This window comes from Bombus affinis, chromosome 6, assembly GCF_024516045.1.
Source record: "Bombus affinis isolate iyBomAffi1 chromosome 6, iyBomAffi1.2, whole genome shotgun sequence".
NCBI lineage: Eukaryota > Metazoa > Arthropoda > Insecta > Hymenoptera > Apidae > Bombus > Bombus affinis.
The window spans coordinates 6691457-6709874 of NC_066349.1; the positions used below are offsets into that span (position 1 = coordinate 6691457).

Sequence of the window (18418 nt, forward strand, 5' to 3'; positions counted from 1 at the left end):
CGTTGTGGTTTCTTGCATCAGCCAAGGACTTGAGTTCTTTTAATATTGTAAATGTCACAAACAGGTGTGGGACCGGTAGATGACGTAAAATGTCCTCTTGATTACCCTTGCTCGTTTTTATTAAAATTTCCTTTTGTTATTAAAAGCGTAACACGTGTTCCCATTTTTATATTTCTTCATTTGTTAACTTTATTGAAATAGTAATCTAATAATAATAAAGAATTATTTGTATATCAAAATTTATAGACTTATTATTTTAGTAATTTTATTACAAAAGGGACAATGTTGTTACATAATAAATTATATTCTTGTATTCTTGAAGTTCCTTTTTTCAATCAAGAAAATGTATGATATATGTAAATAGTAAAAAATAATTACTTTCATTAAATTTATTTTTTTTGGTATAGGGTCTCAAATCTAAATGCATTACTACATTCGTTGTGCTTTTGTGAAATTATAATTATATTACAATTATACTAGAAATAAAATAAAAATCTATATTTTTATATTATCCATATATTAGAAATTTGTTTAGTTTGCTGAGGTTAAATTTATCCTAAATGTTTATATAATGAATGCAGATTCAATTTTTTTTACTCATAAATAAGAATGTATCTGAAAGTGCAATATCTTCCAAACATTGCATCAAGAACAAGAATTCCGCTTCTACATCTTTCATAATTGGAAGGAAATAAAAAATGGTAATTAAGCGATAAATTTATTCGTAAGTACACATTTATCAGTCATTCATTATTAAACTGTTTAACATATAATGCACACTCACAACCTTTACTGGCGCTACCTTTGTAAAGGAAAATAAGTAGAAAATTTTTATATTCAAAACTTGTTATTAAAATTTCCTTTAATAAATTACATTGCACAATTTTATAAACAGTAAAAAGAGTATATTTTGCGTTTCAAAATAGAGCGCATATGTACATTTTGTTCGTATTACATACTGCAAAAATAAACATTATTGTTACATATTATGAAAATATTCTTGTTATAAAGTATAAAAATCTTATACTAGATACATAACTAGTTTGGATTGATAGTTTAAGGAAGTTTAAAATTAATCACTAGAACCATCTCAACATATATATTTATCAAAAAATATAGTACTCCTAAATATTATAGTAGTTTTTAGGCAAATATAAAATTTTTTTAATTTCAAGTGTAGTTTTAAAGCTTTAGCATTATATAAACACTTCTCTTACAAATCTATTAAATTTTTCATTTATAAAACTTTTTGCTTCGATCAGATGCCATATCACGTAGCATTTGGCATGGCTTAAATGCGTCACCATAGTGGCTTTGAAATTCTTCCATTTTTTGTACTAATTTATCAGCACTGTAAAAATCTATCCAACGGAAAGGCCCACCAGTGAATGGAGGGAATCCTAATCCAAAAACAGCGCCTATATCACCCTCCAACTGTAAAAATATTTATGTTTAATAAACACAATATAATTTAATGATTTACTAATGCGTTCGAAATTTTGTATTACCGGATTAGCCAAAATATTTTCTTCTAAACAAAGTACTGCTTCATTAACAAATCGAGACACCATTCTTAACTGACGATCTTCGACGGATGTACTTCCTTTTGGTTCAAGTTTGTATTTCTTCAAAATGTCTAATGCCGCAAGGTTCATATTTCTGTTCTTAACATTAGATTCATATATATATATTCCCTTGCCGGACTTTCTTCCTAAAAATGACATATATTTCACTAAATACATCTATAAAAAGAATAAAGTATATAAAACAAATAAAAAACTGAGTACCTAGAAAACCAGCTTGAACCATGTCACTGAGTATATTTACATCTCCACCTCTAAAACGTTCACCTAGTGCCTTTACAAGATGCGCACTTATATGAGCGCCAACATCGATGCCGACTTCATCTGATAAAGTAGCTGCTCCAACAGGAAAGCCGAACTTTTTACACATACTATCTAGATCTATAGGATCCACACCTTCCTGTTTGTATATTGAGCATTACATTTTTCAGTTTTCTTATACTATATAGTATAAACTATGAAAAAAAAGTATTACCTGCATTAATCTAATAGCTTCAGATAACATAGCAGACAGAATTCTTGTTGTATAAAATCCAGGACCATCCCCAACAGTAATAACTGTTTTTCCTTGTTTTAAACCTACATCAACTGCAGTTTTAATAGTTTCAGCGGACGTACCTTTATGTGTTATTATTTCTAACAATTGCATTTTATCTACTGGAGAAAAGTAATGCATTCCAATCACCTATAAATACATTTCTCTGTTACATCAGATTAGAGAAATAATATATAATACATACCTTATCTGGACGGCTACTACCAGCAGCTATTTCAGTAATAGGAATTGCTGATGTATTTGTTGCGAGTACACAATAATCTGGAGTATTTGCCTCAATTTCTTTTATAACTTTATGTTTAATCGCAATATCTTCAAATACAGCTTCAATTACAATATCTGCATTTTTAAATGAATTATAGGCTAATGTGGAATCAAGTTGAGAAAGATATTTATCTTTTTGAACGCTAAAAATTAATTTTTAAAATTAGAACAAAATTCGGAAATCAACGGCTCTTTAAACGCGTACGAGTGTGTTACATTTTTAATGAAAAGCTAAAAACTAACTTGGAATACTTCTTTCGTTTCACTGCAGTATCCAATCCTTTTTGTACTTGATTAAGACCACGGTATAAACCCGCCTCATTTGTATCTTTCATAATTACATCAAAACCTTTATCTATGCTTACTTGAACAATACCTGCTCCCATAAGACCAGCACCAACAACGGCAATTTTTCTGAAATACATATATGAGATTAGTGTTCTATAAAAGAATTAGTTATTTTTATATAAATATCAATGTAACGCATATCAAAATATCCATACTTAACAGCACTTTTGGGTGCCCCAAAACGATTTTTTTTACATGCTGTTTGTCCAAAGAATAAACTTGTAAGACCCCTACACTGAGGTGTAACTGCTAGTTCACCAAAGGCTTTTGCCTCTGCTTCATAACCAGCTTTTTGTCCCTTATCCATACCAGTTCGTATTACATCTAAGATTTTAAAAGGTGCAGGATACAATCCCCCAGTCTTTCTCATTACTTCATTTTTTGCTCTGGTAAATACTTGATTTTTTACAAACTCATAGGATAAAGCAAAATTCATAACTTTATCCATCAATGTTTTAGGGCTTCGATCAATTTTTAATGTTCCATTTGCAAGATCTTTTGCAGCTCTAATAGCAGTTTCTTCTAAATATCTCATAGTACTGCAAATATTTCAATGAGATACAATTTTTTTTTTTATATAATGGAGATACAAATTTTATTTATTTCATACAAATGCATATGAAATTAACACCTCTTACTTTTCTTCTGGTGTTCCAATACCAGGACCAAGACGGTTTACTAAAATATCTACAAGTCCAACTTGCTTAGCTTTAATTGCTTTAAGATTTTTGCCAGTAAGAGTCATATCTAAAGCATTAAAAAGTGAAGTTAATTGAGATAATCTTTGTGTACCACCTGCACCAGGCAAAAGACCTAACATTACTTCTGGTAAACCTAAATTAGTTTTTTGATCATTTACAGCAAGTCGATAATGACACGCCATGGCTACCTATGTAAATTAAATAAAAGTGTGTATGATTAAAACCATAGATATTGTAATATAATAGTATATAAACATATTGAATCATATACCTCAAGACCTCCTCCTAAACAACTGCCTTGGATTGCAGCTACAACTGGCTTTTGACTTTTTTCTATTGCCTCTAAAACTTTTTGACCATCAGAAGATATTTTATAGCCATCTTCTGAAGTCTTAAAACGTTGTATCATAGTAATATCAGCACCAGCAATAAAACATCCTGGTTTTCCACTTATAAGAACTACTGAATTTACAGCAGAATTATGTTGTACAGTTTTTAGAACATCCACAATTTCATCCATTATTTCTCGATTTAAGGTGTTTACCTATATTATATAAAATGCTTATTATTTTTATTAATCTTCTCTGCTATTATTTTCAAACTATTAATCAAACAATATATCAATATATTAATGACAAATAATATAATTATATGTTAGATGTGTGTATTTATTATATACCTTAACTCCTGGAGAATCTAAAGTAAGAACTGCTACATTATCTACAACTTTGTATCTCAAATGTTTTGTATTTACTTGGGTACTCATTGCTCTTACTGATTTGTATAATGCTAAAAATAAAATTTATGATCAAATATAAATTCTAAAGCTTCCACTTCCAGCAGTCACATCTAATTCAATATTTGCCATTTTATAAATATTCATTTTGAAGTTTTATCTATTTTTCAACCTTTAACTTAATCATAAATAAATGTTTCCTTTGTATTTATTACGAATTTGAATATTTCATATATTTTGAACCTTATGTGACATGTAGATTACGATAAGTTTACTTGGGAGCAAAGGTTCATAAATACGATTATATAAAAATATAACTCTTGTTTTCTTATTTATAATTACCTGTTCGTACTACAACATTTTTGTTAATATGCGAAAAACTCGCAATAGCACCTAATAATCTATATTGTGACATATTTTTACAAAATTACATGCACACGCCCCAAAAGATAGTTTTAAGTCTGCACATGGAATCACTATGCGAAAGTAGAAACGCCGGTAACTACGCATGCGTGTAAATGTGGATATTAATCTAACCTACTGTATTTACTATACTCTTCAAGGACTTTGACCTCAACTTACTGTATCCTGATATATATAAAAATAATTAATAAGACAAAAAAATGATTAAAATTGTTTTTGAATATGAAAAATATAATTTAATATTACAATTGATATTTTCAGAATACAAAATGTATGATGTCTATTCTTTTATGTGTCATATGTATCACATAATATAGTATCATAAGTGTATACTTTCGTAATGTACTTATTACAGAAAAATAACATTTGCTATTAATACTTAACATTAAATATTAAAATTTGAATTTTGAATATTCTTGTGCAAATATTTTATATATCATTAAAACTTGTACATGTTACTTGATACTAATAAGAAAATTGATTATCAAAACAATGTATCTGTATATGTATACATTTATTATTTGTATCATTTAATATTAGTGAATATTGTTCCTATGAACTTAATTCCTATACTTGCCTGTATTTCAATATTTATTAATTAGCAAGTACATAGTTTTATCATATTATGTTATTCAACAGTTGGCTATTTTATTGCACCACTACAATCAAGATCTTGTTTGTAGCACTGCAACAATTACATCCTCGAAGTATTATTACAAATAAATACTATCACAGTTATGAACTGCGATATACAAATGTTTTTCTACTTTAGTTGATTTGATTTGAATTAGTTGATTACTTGTAGAAAAAAAGAAAATATTGCTATGATAGTCACACGTAGTTTTAATTCCAAACATGATTAGTATTGTAATTTTATTTATCTATTAAATTGATAATTTTGTAAGTCACGTAAAAATGGTAAGGGAATTTGTGAATTCGAATATCGTGTGGCATAAAAAGACATTACTTCTTAAGAACATTTCAACATTTGAAACAGAATATATTTATTATGCTAAATATATGATGTAAACAGTGAAAAGAATGTTCAATGTTCACTTGAAATAAAAAAACTATTTGATGTATAATATTTATCTATTCACAACTGCATTTACAGTGATTTGTAAATCATATCTTTAAAGTATTTCCAAATCTACAAAATGTTAGATACCAGAACATTTTCATATAAGAAATATTTAACTGAAGCTGTCATAGCTTTAGCATGTGTGTTTATTTTTTGTGAATATTTACTATATTACCTTGTGCTTATTCAGGTAAGTCGTACAAATAACAAAATGATTATAAAGATTAAAAATTTCATATGTTGTATTTAACACAACAGTGTGCATGGCCAGTTTTGGAACCACATAAAACTGATACAACAATTACTGAATCCGCACCAGAAGAAACTCCGGTACATGCAATGTTTATAGCAGATACTCATTTATTGGGCTCAAAAAATGGACATTGGTTTGATAAATTAAAAAGGTTTGATTTTATTATATGACAATAAACAAGTAGTAAATATTTTATACATCTTTGAAAGTAATTTCTCCCTATTGAAATCAATATTTTCTTTATCTAGAGAATGGCAAATGTATAGAGCATTCCAAACTATGGTTACTCTTCATAAACCAGACATAATTTTTATATTAGGTATGCAACAAAATTATATTAATGATATAATATATTGAAGATAAATTGAAATAATAAATATATTATAATTACGACAGGTGATTTATTTGATGAAGGACAGTGGAGTAGTTCAGCAGAATTTGACCAATACATACAAAGATTTCATTCATTGTTTTCAGTACCTAAACACACTCATCTTTATGTTGTTGCTGGAAATCATGATATTGGATTTCATTATGGTATTGTAAAATACTTTTTTTTTAAACTATGAATAGTTTTTATAACTATAAAATGAATATGATATTTTTGGCAAAAAAATATTTCTTTAGCTATTACACCATACTTAAATCAACGATTCGTAAATGGTTTGAAGTCACCAAGTGTGAAAAGAGTTAGTATTAGAGGGAATCACTTTGTCCTAATTAATAGTATGGCATTGGAAGGAGATGGGTGCTTTTTGTGTCGTCCAACAGAAATTGCATTAAATAAAATTTCCAGTAAGATTACTTTTTGTTAGAGAAGTGAATAATTATGAGAATTAAAACTTATGTATAAATAAAAATATTTTTCAGCACATTTAAAATGTGCTAAAGATATGGGAAGTAGTTGTAACAAAGATAATGCAATTTCGAGATACAGCAGACCAATTATTTTACAGGTCAGTAAATGTTTCTTAAAATAAAAGCGATAACGTAATATTTGAATTATAATTATAGCATTATCCAATGTATCGTGAATCTGATGAAATTTGCAATGAACCTGATCAAGCACCAGATGAAATAAAAGATATCAAATTTAGGGAACGATGGGAATGTTTATCAAAGGAAGCATCTGAGCAAGTACATGAAATATTTTGCAAGGATTATTGCAATAAAATTGAATTTATAGATTTTTAATTTTATAGAATTTATAGAATTTATAGATAGATTATAGAAAATTAACTTACAGCTTTTAGATATATTGAATCCAAGACTAATCATTAATGGTCACACTCATCATGGTTGTAGAAGAATACATAGAAGAGATATATTAGAATTTACAATACCATCTTTCAGTTGGCGTAATAAGGATAATCCTTCACTTTTACTAGTAAGTTCTACACATTTGAAAAAACTATTTAATATAACTTCATAATTTTATTACCATATACATACTTAAAGTAATATTCATATTTCAGGGTGTATTTACCCCCAATAACTATTCTGTATCAAAATGTTACATGCCTGTGGAATCTACAGAGATCAAAATTTATGTTATCAGTATAGTGTGTATATTTATATATTTTATCATAAAATGTAGATTGAAACAAAATCGACATTATCTTTTAAAGTTTCATTAAAGTTTCATAAAGACATGTTTCTATTTATTAGTATTAATTTTAAAAAGTGCAGTAAGTAGATTATAAATAATAATTATAAACAAACTAAAACATAAAAATATAAGGCTCAAAGTATTCATATTTTTATGTGTACCTTCATATATATAAGATAAAAATATTAGTTACATATTATTTACACTATTCTAAGTATAAAATATTTATATTATTTATTCTCATTATTATATTAATCAGATCAATAACACATCTCAACTGCATTAAATTATTGAATACTATTTCGCTTTACATACTCCAATCTTCTTTTCATTATTTTATCAAACTACTCTATTGGAAAGGAAAATGTGTATAAATACATATAACACACTATAAGAATATTAAAAATCGCAAATATAATCATTGCAACATGTACAAAACTTATATCTGTCTTATATATTTAATCAGCCAATATCAAAGATCTCATATATAAAACACCGTAGCATTACTGATTTACTAAACATACTTGAATAATACTTGAATAATTAAAAATATAGATCTTCATAATTAGTCCAAAAGTGAATTGTTACGTACAATTAATAAACATTTTATATGACATGACATTACGGAGAAATATACATCCCAGGTTATCCAAATGTAAGTGACATAATTTTACATCCTTAATGTTACATTATATGCATTCGATGCATACATGTCTAGTAACAAATGTCTACAGATATAACTTGCAAACTTGTTATTTTATTGCAATAAAAAATATAATAATTGTGAACTAATATTATTTTTGTATTTAGCATTGACTATAATTAATATTACATTTATTAATATTTTTATATATTTTTTAATTTTATGTTAAAAGGAAGTAATATTAATATAGTCTATGCATTTTTTTTATATGAATGTATGTATTCTTCGCTGAATGTGAGCAGTACTCTGTTTTATAAATTATAAGTACTTTAATAATAACGAAATATTTATTTGAGATATGTAATAAACGATAAAAAAAGAAAATTATGTATTAATAATGCAATGAACTAAATTATACATCACGACCTTTAATCAAAACTTTTTTCTGTTCATTTGTAAGTTTTACATATTTTTCGTTATAAACAAAATAATTTTATAATATTTAAGAATATTATTTGGTAAATGTACTACTCATCTTTTTAATCAAATTAGATTAATCTAACGAAAATGAAACTATTGTACTATTTTGGTTTCATACATTACATTTAATTTAATACATAACATTTAATTTAAAGTAATTAAATATGTTTTGTAACATTGGAAATGTGTTACCTTCTTTAATCATTGATTTCACCAATGATTAATTTGACTAGTCTATTTTTACAGCAGCATATATTTTACGAATAAATGCATAAGCAGCAAAGAAACCTATTGTACCTGTTAATAACCAAAACGTTAATACCATTAATGCAGTGTAACCAAAATATAAAAGTGTTGGAATTAGTTCTGTTATTTCTAATTTTGTCATAAAATAAAAAATTGAGTAGGCTAGGACATATATAGCTGATCCTCCACTAACAATAAAGCTTCTCCACCACCATCGGTAATCCTAATAACGAATAAAATAACATAAGTATATATGCTATAAACACAATTGAAAATAATTGTTTATTACTCACTTCTCCACATAACTGGAAATAGACCATAACTATGGATATTTGAGAACAAGAAATGACAAGTATACAGAAAACGAGGAAGAGGAATCCGAAAAGATAATAAAATTGATTTTCCCATAACGCTGTTAGAATGAAAAATAATTCTATAAAAACAGCGCCAAACGGAAGAATTCCAGCCATTAGCGTACTGTAATAATTATAATAAACATTTTGTTTGCAATATAATGAAATTGATATACATATATATGTATATACATATTTCTTAACATATTATTATTATCACTTCTTAACATATTAATAAATTCTTTAAACTTACCAGAGTATTGGGTTCATGTACCATAACTGATCAGGAACTTGTCTGGGGATTTGATTTGTTCTAACGGGATGTGTGAAAGGTTGTTTTCGATATCCGAAGAAATATCCAAGGTATACAAGAGGAAGTGATATACAAAACCATAAACATAATAATGCTAACATTGTTGTAAATGGTACTGCACCAGAACTATGCTTTCCCCATATAAAGAAATTTAAAAAGAAACAGGTAGTAAACACTATTCCAGGATACAGTGTTGCCGTCTGTAATAAATTATATAGTAATATAGTAAATTTTATATTATCTTTATATCTTATATTAACCCATTTTGTCCTTACTAGTAATGCTGTCCTTCTCCATTTTCGACCACGCATTGTTTTATAAAGTCGTGCAGAAAAATATCCAGCAATTACACCAGAAGACACATAAAGAAATATTGCACAGGTTCCAAGTGCACCTCTACTGGCAGGAGAAAGCATTCCCAACATAGCAAAAACTAAAGGTATATAAGAGAAGTAGTATAAAAATATTTAGTAATGTATGGTATTCTTTCATACAACAATATAGAACCTTACATATTGTGATTAAAGCCATAAAAAATATTTGAATTCCACTGCCTATCACAGCGGCAAATAATCGAGGATTTGGTGGTGGTCGAAATACATCTCCATGAACAAGTTTCCATCCAGTTTCTTCAATTGCTTCATCTAAACCTGCTAAACTGTCACTTTCACCAGCATTATAACGTGCAATATCTCTCCTTAGTGTTCGAATCATGATCATAGTTAAGATCCCTATATAATTTTATTGAAGACTTTGTATATAAACTTCAAAGCAATCAAAGGACTTAAAAGTATAGAGTATGATGTATATTTACCAGAAAGGAAAGAGACTACAACCAGTGAATTGGTGATTGAAAACCAATGAATTTCAACATCACTCATTCCCAAATATATATCCCATCTACTTGCCCAACTCACATCAGATTGTCTCCACTCCACAGAATATAAGAACAGAAGCTTGGTTCCTTTGGGACTAACAAATTGAGGATTTGCCTGAGGATGTGTGGGCACTATACAAGTATTTCCATCAAACTTTAGTTGGCTTACATCAACTGAACGAGCTTCTACTTCAAATCCAACTACTCTAAATTCATTTCTATGAAAAGCAAAAAAATAATTATAGTTTGAAATATCATTTACATATCAACTGATGCTTTTTATACTAACTCTCCATATCTATGGTAACTTAATTTTAGTTTAAGATAATTATTAATGTAATATTGGTCATTCATGATACCACCCAAACGATATCCATGATATACGATTACGTTATTTGTATCTTTATGAACCTTTTTTGTTGCTGCTGGTAAATTATCAATTAACCTAAGAACAGATAAAAATTACTGTAACTATATATTAATATAAATTATAATGCAAATATATGCTTACAAATGCACAGTATAATCATGTTGAATGCGTTCTATAACACGTTGCGACTCTTCTTCATTCCATGTCATAAGATTAGATGGTCCATGACATAATAATCTACAGCTTATATCGTCTGCCATTAATACCTCATATGGTGTATTTACAATTCTATGTAACAATGAATCAAATTACTTTTTCAGAATATAGTGATAGTTAGAAAATCTTACCTGTCACCACGTAATACTTCTCCTAAATTCTCTGATTTGTAAATAAAAGTTCCATTTTTTGGTATACAAAATGGAACAGAATAATATTCATATGGTAATTGTGTATGAGTGCTGGTCATTTTCACTGCTTTAACATCAATTTTTTGTCCCTTTTTAAATTCCACAGGGGCAACACCAGGCACATAGAAACCATTTGTTTCAATTAATAATGATATTATTACAAATATTGCACTGCCTTGTTTTAATCTTCCCTGTTAACAGAAGCATAATTTATGTGGTACATGTTTTACTATATCTTAATTAAATAATTGATATTTTTAAAAACGACTATATGTCCAATAGGATAAATTGAAATATGATTTATTTATAAATACAAATGTGGATATGCTCACATTATCTTCTACCAGAGATACGTCTTACCAATTTCAATCAATTACGAAACTTAATGACACTAATCCTTAAAACATTTTTTGAGTAATTGTGATAAAACGTAATTAAGTTTCTGACAGACTAATGGCATTGTACTTTACGAATACTATGAAGACAGAAAATACTATACTGAAAAGAACCGCCACATCAATTCAATAAATACTTTTATTTTGTGGTATTCAATCTTAATAACTTTTAAACACACGAAAATAATAAACGAAAAATGCTTACCATTCTTTAATATTGTTTTCGTTAAAGGCGCGCCACGCCGTATCTCTTACGTTATTCTTAATCGCTACTCGTAGAGTTTCTACTGCGTTCACGTCAAAAATGAAATTTACTTCAACATGAAGTTTGTTTCGAAACATTTGTTGGTAAAATAATACAAGCATGATTCTTTATAAAATTCCCTAGCAGGTTTATTTTCAGTTACACGTGCACGCACGGTCATATACACATGTTATTTTTTATACTACCACATTTATCAATACATAGTAAATAGTAACAGTAACATTTACCAATAGAATTGTTAAAACAAGAGGAACTTCATAATTTTCATAAGCGGCTATTTATATTTGATAAAATTTAGAAAAAATACAAGAGATGAATAAAAACAAAATGATTTTCCTGTGCGACAATTCTATTTTCCTCTATCTAGCTTTTACTGCTCGTATTGAAAACAATATTTATTTTAGATATTTTTTTATTTAAATCATTTTATTTTACGCTATTCTGATTTATGACTAATTTAGTTGTGAGAAATAATATACCTAATGTTCAATACGATATCTAGCATGTTAATTATTATATAGAAAGTGTTAATTAGTGTGTTTACTCTTAAAATTCCCGCAATTTTTTATCCTTGCAAATGAAAAGGAAGTGAATCTTTTATAAATGTAAAATATTACTTAATAAACAATTTAATCTATTTCATTTCTATATTATAAATTCTTAATATATAAAAATGATTATTTATAAGTTGATAAAAGTTTAATTTTAATAGAAAATGAAAACATTTATACTACATAATAGAAGGTGTTTTGATCAAGCTTTTCCGAGCGAAAAAATATACCCCCGAAAAGGAAAATATCGTCCCACGTGGGGACTCGTTTAATTACAAGTTACGTTATTTAGATATGCATCTGTTCGGTTAATTTTTATTTCAGAACAATGGTACAGGTGAGTAGAAACTTTTAAGTATATTACATTGATAAATTTCCATGCAGTTTGTCTAAATCAATGCATTTTTCTATCAGGTCTATTGGAAATTTTTGATTGTTTTTTTTTCCGTTGTCATCCATTAGTAAATAGGAAAGATGGCAGCAGATTATTGCGCTTTTTTCCCGTGCATTCACGGGTCCGACATTTCTCTTAAAATTAAGCCTTTCTACAAATTTTCGGGTGAAACTTATATAAAAACATTGGTTACGCTTCAGTTTTACGAACAGAATTTAGCGCGTATTTCATTTTTTAAATAAAATGTGATTAATATTGAAATAAATAGAATACATAACGATTTTTGTATATTGAACTTGTGTCAAATACGGTGAAAGACTATGTAGAAATTTTAAGTGATGTCCTTAAAGGATATTTGAATTCATGTGAAATAAAAATTTAACATTTTATGAATGAATATCCTATTGTGAATTGTTTATTTATAAACATTTTTTCTTTTTTAAACAAAATATGACAATAATGAGGGTACATAATTTTTTTTACGTATATAATATGTCTATCTAAATTGTATATGTTATTTTAATAATGAAATATTCTGTTTGCAGGCAATTGATGAAATGGAACAAAGAGATCTCCCACAGGCTTTTCGCTTGCTTGGGGAGATGAATGCTAATGTTCTACAAGTTAATCAACTTGTAGACAATATGTTAGTCCGTGTCAAAAATGGGGAAATTTCTACGGACAAGGGTCTTAGTTTCCTAGAAATGAAATATCATATGTTACTTTCTTATCTGATTAATTTGACTTATGTAGTTTTGAGAAAATGTTCAGGAGAACGTATAGAAGGAGATCCATCAATCGATCGCTTAATTGAAATAAGAACTGTCCTAGAAAAAATCCGACCAATAGATCACAAACTAAAATATCAAATAGATAAACTTGTTAAGACTGCAGTAACTGGTACTATTAACAGTGATGATCCAACTAATTTTAAAGCGAATCCAGATGCATTTGATAGTAATGATGAAGAATCTGATAGTGATCAAGATGGTAAAGTAGATGGTTTTAAACCAACACAGGCAAGAAAATCTAATATTTATGTACCACCAAAACTTGCTGCGGTACATTATGGTCAGTATTTATAAATGTATATTTGCACAGTGTAACAGCTGTAATATTTTAAGGTAAAAAATTATAATACATTAAATATTTCGTATTTTTCATTTGCAGATGGAGATGAGACAGTTGCTGAAAAAATTCGCAAATCAGGAGAAAGAGCTCGTAGGCGTGCAGTATCAGGTGCTGTTTTAAGAGAGTTAAAAGAAGAATATTTAGATGCGCCCATTGAAGATAAACACGGTTTAGGGGAAAAACAAGCTAGTCTAGGTCGAGAAAATAAACGGAAGATAGAATATGAAGAAAATTATATGACGCGCTTACCTGTTACTAAACAAGAAAAACACAGACGTCGCCAAATAACAACTCTTGGTACACTTGGAGAAGAAATCACAACTTTCGGGGAATCATCTTCTGTATCTGCTAAAAAGAGAAAAGCTCAGAAAAAAAGCAAAGCTAAAAAGAGTAAATATTTCAATTTAGTTATTTAAATTTAAAATTAATATAAAAATTTAAATTTAGTAAATATGCTTATGTCATACTGAAGTATTTTATTTACAATACAATTTGTATTTTCTTATAGGTTTCAAGAAAAAACGGCATCACTAAATCGAGTTTATAAAAATTTGAAAAAGCTGAATTTCGTACAGCATTAATAATTAAGGTAAAATGCAAATTTACTTCAATTCTTCTTGACAAATGCAGATGCCATTAATACTCGTTAATAAGTTAAGCTAAATAACTCATAAACAACTAGTAATAAAAACAACAATCGTCAACGGTGAAATAAAATAGCACGATGGTAATTTATTACTACATAAGACATACTAATGGTCGTGTAATTAATAATTATAGTTAATAATGATTTTAATCTTTAATTGTTGTCTAAAATCAATTTTTATCTGTGGAGTTGAAATGTTCCATAAGTCACAAGAAACGATATTCTGACGATATTAAGTACATGAAGAATAATGTCAAGGTACATACGAGCTTAACTTATAAAAGAAAATTACGTGTAATCGTGACACAATTAATCAAATAATGGATTTCGGCTCCAAGATCTAAAATTGCAAGTTAAACGTACAAGTTGAAAGCAGAAAAATTTTCTGCTTTATTTTGAGATATTCTCCAGCTATAGATGAGGAAACCAGTAACATAGCAGGAGGGATGATATTGAATTAATTGTTACAGAAGCGTAAAAATCACAAGACATTCAATGCAAAAATTAGAAAATTCAAGTTTAATAAGGAAAATGATTTTAGAAATTGCAAATATTCTGCAACTTCTAAATATTGTTCATCGTGCGATATCGCGTGTCTTAGGATTTTCTCGCTATTTTAGAGTAGTGTAGTAAATAGTTTTACTATTATATGTATGTTTCGTTTGTGTTTTCCCCTGGTAAACTGTTGAGGCTATTATATCTTGATGTGAGTCATATTTTATGTTAAGTTTAATTTTTTACAATGTGTTTATGCATTGTATTTATTGTTTTAACTTTAGATTGATTTGGTTAAGTTGTTAAACTTATATTAAAAGTAATATAAGGATAACACGAATGTGTCAAAATTCAAAATTAATATTGTCAATTTCTCGATTTCTACTTAAGTTTACTGTATTTAGTTTCTTAGAGAGGGGGTATGTGTGATATTGAAAGAAAAACTAATATACGAAGACTAGAGCGAAAATCACTTCTGCAATAAAATAAAGAATTTGTACAATCAAATTGTAAAGAGCATCCATATCTTGTGCTTAAATAGGTTCCATTTTTTAAATATTAGATATAACTTTGGGTATCTTTTTAAACCCAAATGTTTCCTTTTAAGATAAAGGAAGGATGATGGTAAATACATTTAATGCAGATCATAACATGGATATTTGTATCCAGTAGTCGTTCCTGCAGAAGTGATCCGCATTACCTTCAAAAGTACTAATTCGCTATATGCTAACCAAGGGCTCAACCATCCATAGATGTTATATTTTTTACAAAAGTGTTCATAGATTGAGCCAACTTGGTAATGCATGATGTTACATATGCCCTCTCTTTTTCAATCTGTGAAGACGATTAAAATGTGATAAATTATTCATCAAATAATAGTTAAAGAAACTAACAGAATAGCACAATTGCTGGGCATTATTTACAAGTGCTAGCAAGCCTAATGTCAGCAGCCTTGTCGTATTTGGTAATGAAGTTGGAATACTGAATAGCGGGAAGATTTTGATTAATGATGTCAAGGTATACTTACAAAATCTCATGCCTGTGTAATGTATGGCATGCACAAAATAATTAATGAAAAATTACAATCGGTTTCAAAATTTGCCCGACATTTAGTTTTCTCATACTTTATACATAGATGATAATTTTTGAAGCACACTTACAACTGAAATAACTGTAAGTCCAAAATACTAAATACTATACTCGTGTGTGTGCGTGTGTGTGTGTATATTTATATATATACATATATACATAGTGTATATTCTTCATTTCTACATTCTGAACTGTTTATAAATGCTCATTGAAAAATATCATGCTGTTTGCAATAAGTAGAGAAGAAATTTCAGTTAAAAGATTTATGATTACATCTGTTTGTTAAAGATAAATTTTCTTAATATGTTTTACATATTTTGGACTTATAGTAAAAGTGTATGGGTGTGAAAAATATTCATATGAGACACATATCCACACACAACATATAGCAGCAAAGTAATAGGGTTACATTGAATACACTACCTCAAATCAATAGAAATATGGATTTACAATAATAGAACTGCGTCAGTTGCGTTTACATTGTTGTGTTATTGTTCATTTACACATTTACTGATACGGTAATTTTGTTGTGAAATATAATGGAACATATTATGCCTTATGAAGAGAAGTATTTAGAGTTTGTTATCTTTGACCTGCATAGCAGGTATGAATTTTTTAGCAATGTACAAAGGAAGCACAAAGTATGTAAACGTTACTGCGGGCAGGGAGTTTAAAGTAGTCCTTCAAATCCAACAACGCTGCCGAATAACAAACTAAAAAAAGGAGAAACAAAATATCTTTGCAGCAAAAATGAGTATAAAATGATTTATTGACTAATTCATAGTCTGAAGAATGTAATGTTTCATTTATTGATGAATTTTCTATAATTTATGTACTAAGACAATTCAGTATATGTGAGAGAGCGAAAGTGAGCGCGTACGGGAGAGAGAGAGAGATTTACCTGTATATTACAAATGGTTATTACGAATGAATTATTATAAATTAATATTATTATAATTATTATGATTATTCTGATTATTATTATATTATCATTATCATCATCATCATCATCATCATCATCATGTAGAATGCTTCTTACTGACTGAATAAAATGTTTTCAATGTCAATAATTTATTTACGTAAAGGATGTAGCAAGATAAGGAGCTCGAAAGTGTGCATGAACCGGTTTTACTGTACCGTACCAAAAGGTAAGCTTACCAAACGAAAACATCGTAAAGCAATTTTCAACCCTTTACCTCGACCAAAATGGTAATAGTTACAGAATGAATTTGAATTATCCGTTTTAATCTTATTTTCCCTATTTAACAACATACAAAAATTCTACATCATTATAGACACGATCATGTATGTTGAAAACTTCTTTTAGATTTTTTCGCTGCGAACCTTAAGTGAAAAAAATTAAAAATGCTGAAAAATTTAGATTTCGTATAGAAGTTTTAGGACGATCACTTTCTTATCTTTATACTAACGACGTGCCAGTATGACTATTATTCTCAACCCTTCCTAGATTTTTTGGAAAAAACCCTTCCAATTTTTTTGTGTGGTAGTTAAAAAAGTCAAAAACCAATTTCCTTAAAGATTTTCAGGTAGAAATGTGATTAATATTTTCAAATTTTGCATTCTTTTTACGCAGTGAGTATATTGTATGATTTTTAATATTTGTGCGTTCGAAAAAGTAATATACAAATAAAAGGAATTAAATTGATTTAATCAATTGAAAATGTATATGTCCCTTATCTTGTACCATATGACTATCAGTTTCTCATATCAACGTTGTGGATAGCGGAGCGATCAAGGTATCTTGTATATTCCTTTATGGTACCGCTGTGAATTTTTTTATCGCAGGTTCGTGCGCGTCACAGCGATCCACTTTTCTGTTATTACATCGATTTTCTTCCCATTATTTACTACACGACAACAAACGGCGTTCATTTAAAAGTGTTCTAAAAGTATTTTAGGAATATTTTATCATAAAATGTACATGCAAATAATTTTGGGACACATTTTACTCCGTCGATCCTTCAACCACGTATTGTTTTACTGTTACGGATATTCATTTAATATATTAACATTTAATATTTTATATATAAATGTATAAAATCAGTATTAGATCTTCTAATTTTGAGTAAATGGACAGGAATGGTATTCATTCTTTTTGAAAATTATTATTTTCGTATTTATGATCTCCTCTTTTATGTAGGGATTCTGAAGACAATACATTGGGAAAAACTATCATTCTTTTTTAAAT

General features: G+C 28.1%; 4 protein-coding genes across 5 annotated transcripts; 2 read left to right on the top strand and 2 right to left on the bottom strand.

Annotated features, from left to right (window-relative positions):
- Positions 1 to 828: 828 nt before the first annotated feature.
- LOC126917315 (trifunctional enzyme subunit alpha, mitochondrial) lies at positions 829 to 4734 on the bottom strand. Its single transcript, XM_050724069.1, has 11 exons — positions 4531 to 4734; positions 4132 to 4241; positions 3724 to 3996; positions 3390 to 3640; positions 2907 to 3290; positions 2647 to 2817; positions 2324 to 2546; positions 2059 to 2268; positions 1788 to 1983; positions 1509 to 1711; positions 829 to 1434 (listed from the first exon to the last, which is right to left on the bottom strand). Exons 1-11 carry the CDS (start codon positions 4601 to 4603, stop codon positions 1234 to 1236), a joined length of 2295 nt encoding a protein of 764 aa, XP_050580026.1. The 5' UTR covers positions 4604 to 4734; the 3' UTR covers positions 829 to 1233.
- A 409-nt stretch (positions 4735 to 5143) lies between these two features.
- Positions 5144 to 8346, top strand: LOC126917324 (metallophosphoesterase 1). Its single transcript, XM_050724087.1, has 9 exons — positions 5144 to 5882; positions 5951 to 6096; positions 6194 to 6264; positions 6342 to 6482; positions 6573 to 6740; positions 6816 to 6901; positions 6960 to 7082; positions 7192 to 7332; positions 7421 to 8346. Exons 1-9 carry the CDS (start codon positions 5769 to 5771, stop codon positions 7580 to 7582), a joined length of 1152 nt encoding a protein of 383 aa, XP_050580044.1. The 5' UTR covers positions 5144 to 5768; the 3' UTR covers positions 7583 to 8346.
- Positions 8347 to 8605: 259 nt separating this feature from the next.
- On the bottom strand, positions 8606 to 12001 carry LOC126917317 (transmembrane 9 superfamily member 4). The gene is made up of 10 exons (XM_050724072.1): positions 11844 to 12001; positions 11184 to 11434; positions 10978 to 11124; positions 10756 to 10911; positions 10404 to 10684; positions 10102 to 10320; positions 9865 to 10022; positions 9530 to 9789; positions 9217 to 9400; positions 8606 to 9146 (listed from the first exon to the last, which is right to left on the bottom strand). Exons 1-10 carry the CDS (start codon positions 11844 to 11846, stop codon positions 8907 to 8909), a joined length of 1899 nt encoding a protein of 632 aa, XP_050580029.1. The 5' UTR covers positions 11847 to 12001; the 3' UTR covers positions 8606 to 8906.
- A 652-nt stretch (positions 12002 to 12653) lies between these two features.
- LOC126917328 (neuroguidin-A) lies at positions 12654 to 17279 on the top strand. 2 transcript variants are annotated; one of them, XM_050724097.1, is made up of 4 exons: positions 12654 to 12791; positions 13394 to 13919; positions 14019 to 14369; positions 14488 to 17279. In XM_050724097.1, exons 1-4 carry the CDS (start codon positions 12783 to 12785, stop codon positions 14511 to 14513), a joined length of 912 nt encoding a protein of 303 aa, XP_050580054.1. In that variant the 5' UTR covers positions 12654 to 12782; the 3' UTR covers positions 14514 to 17279. The 2 variants fall into 2 exon arrangements, with proteins under 2 accessions (XP_050580054.1, XP_050580053.1); XM_050724096.1 differs by lacking the exon at positions 12654 to 12791 and adding an exon at positions 12912 to 13313.
- The last annotated feature ends 1139 nt before the right edge of the window (positions 17280 to 18418 follow it).

Coding starts and splice junctions, on each gene's coding strand:
- LOC126917315 (XM_050724069.1), bottom strand. CDS start 4,603: ATGTCACAATATAGATTATTAGGTGCTATTGCGAGTTTTTCGCATATT. Junction 2,818..2,906: donor GCACCCAAAAGTGCTGTTAA/GTATGGATATTT, acceptor TATGTATTTCAG/AAAAATTGCCGTTGTTGGTG. Junction 2,547..2,646: donor AAACGAAAGAAGTATTCCAA/GTTAGTTTTTAG, acceptor ATTAATTTTTAG/CGTTCAAAAAGATAAATATC.
- LOC126917324 (XM_050724087.1), top strand. CDS start 5,769: ATGTTAGATACCAGAACATTTTCATATAAGAAATATTTAACTGAAGCT. Junction 5,883..5,950: donor ATTACCTTGTGCTTATTCAG/GTAAGTCGTACA, acceptor TTAACACAACAG/TGTGCATGGCCAGTTTTGGA. Junction 6,097..6,193: donor TGGTTTGATAAATTAAAAAG/GTTTGATTTTAT, acceptor TTCTTTATCTAG/AGAATGGCAAATGTATAGAG.
- LOC126917317 (XM_050724072.1), bottom strand. Junction 10,023..10,101: donor TATGGCTTTAATCACAATAT/GTAAGGTTCTAT, acceptor ATATACCTTTAG/TTTTTGCTATGTTGGGAATG. Junction 9,401..9,529: donor TACATGAACCCAATACTCTG/GTAAGTTTAAAG, acceptor TAATTATTACAG/TACGCTAATGGCTGGAATTC.
- LOC126917328 (XM_050724096.1), top strand. Junction 13,920..14,018: donor ACTTGCTGCGGTACATTATG/GTCAGTATTTAT, acceptor TTTCATTTGCAG/ATGGAGATGAGACAGTTGCT. Junction 14,370..14,487: donor AAAAAGCAAAGCTAAAAAGA/GTAAATATTTCA, acceptor ATTTTCTTATAG/GTTTCAAGAAAAAACGGCAT.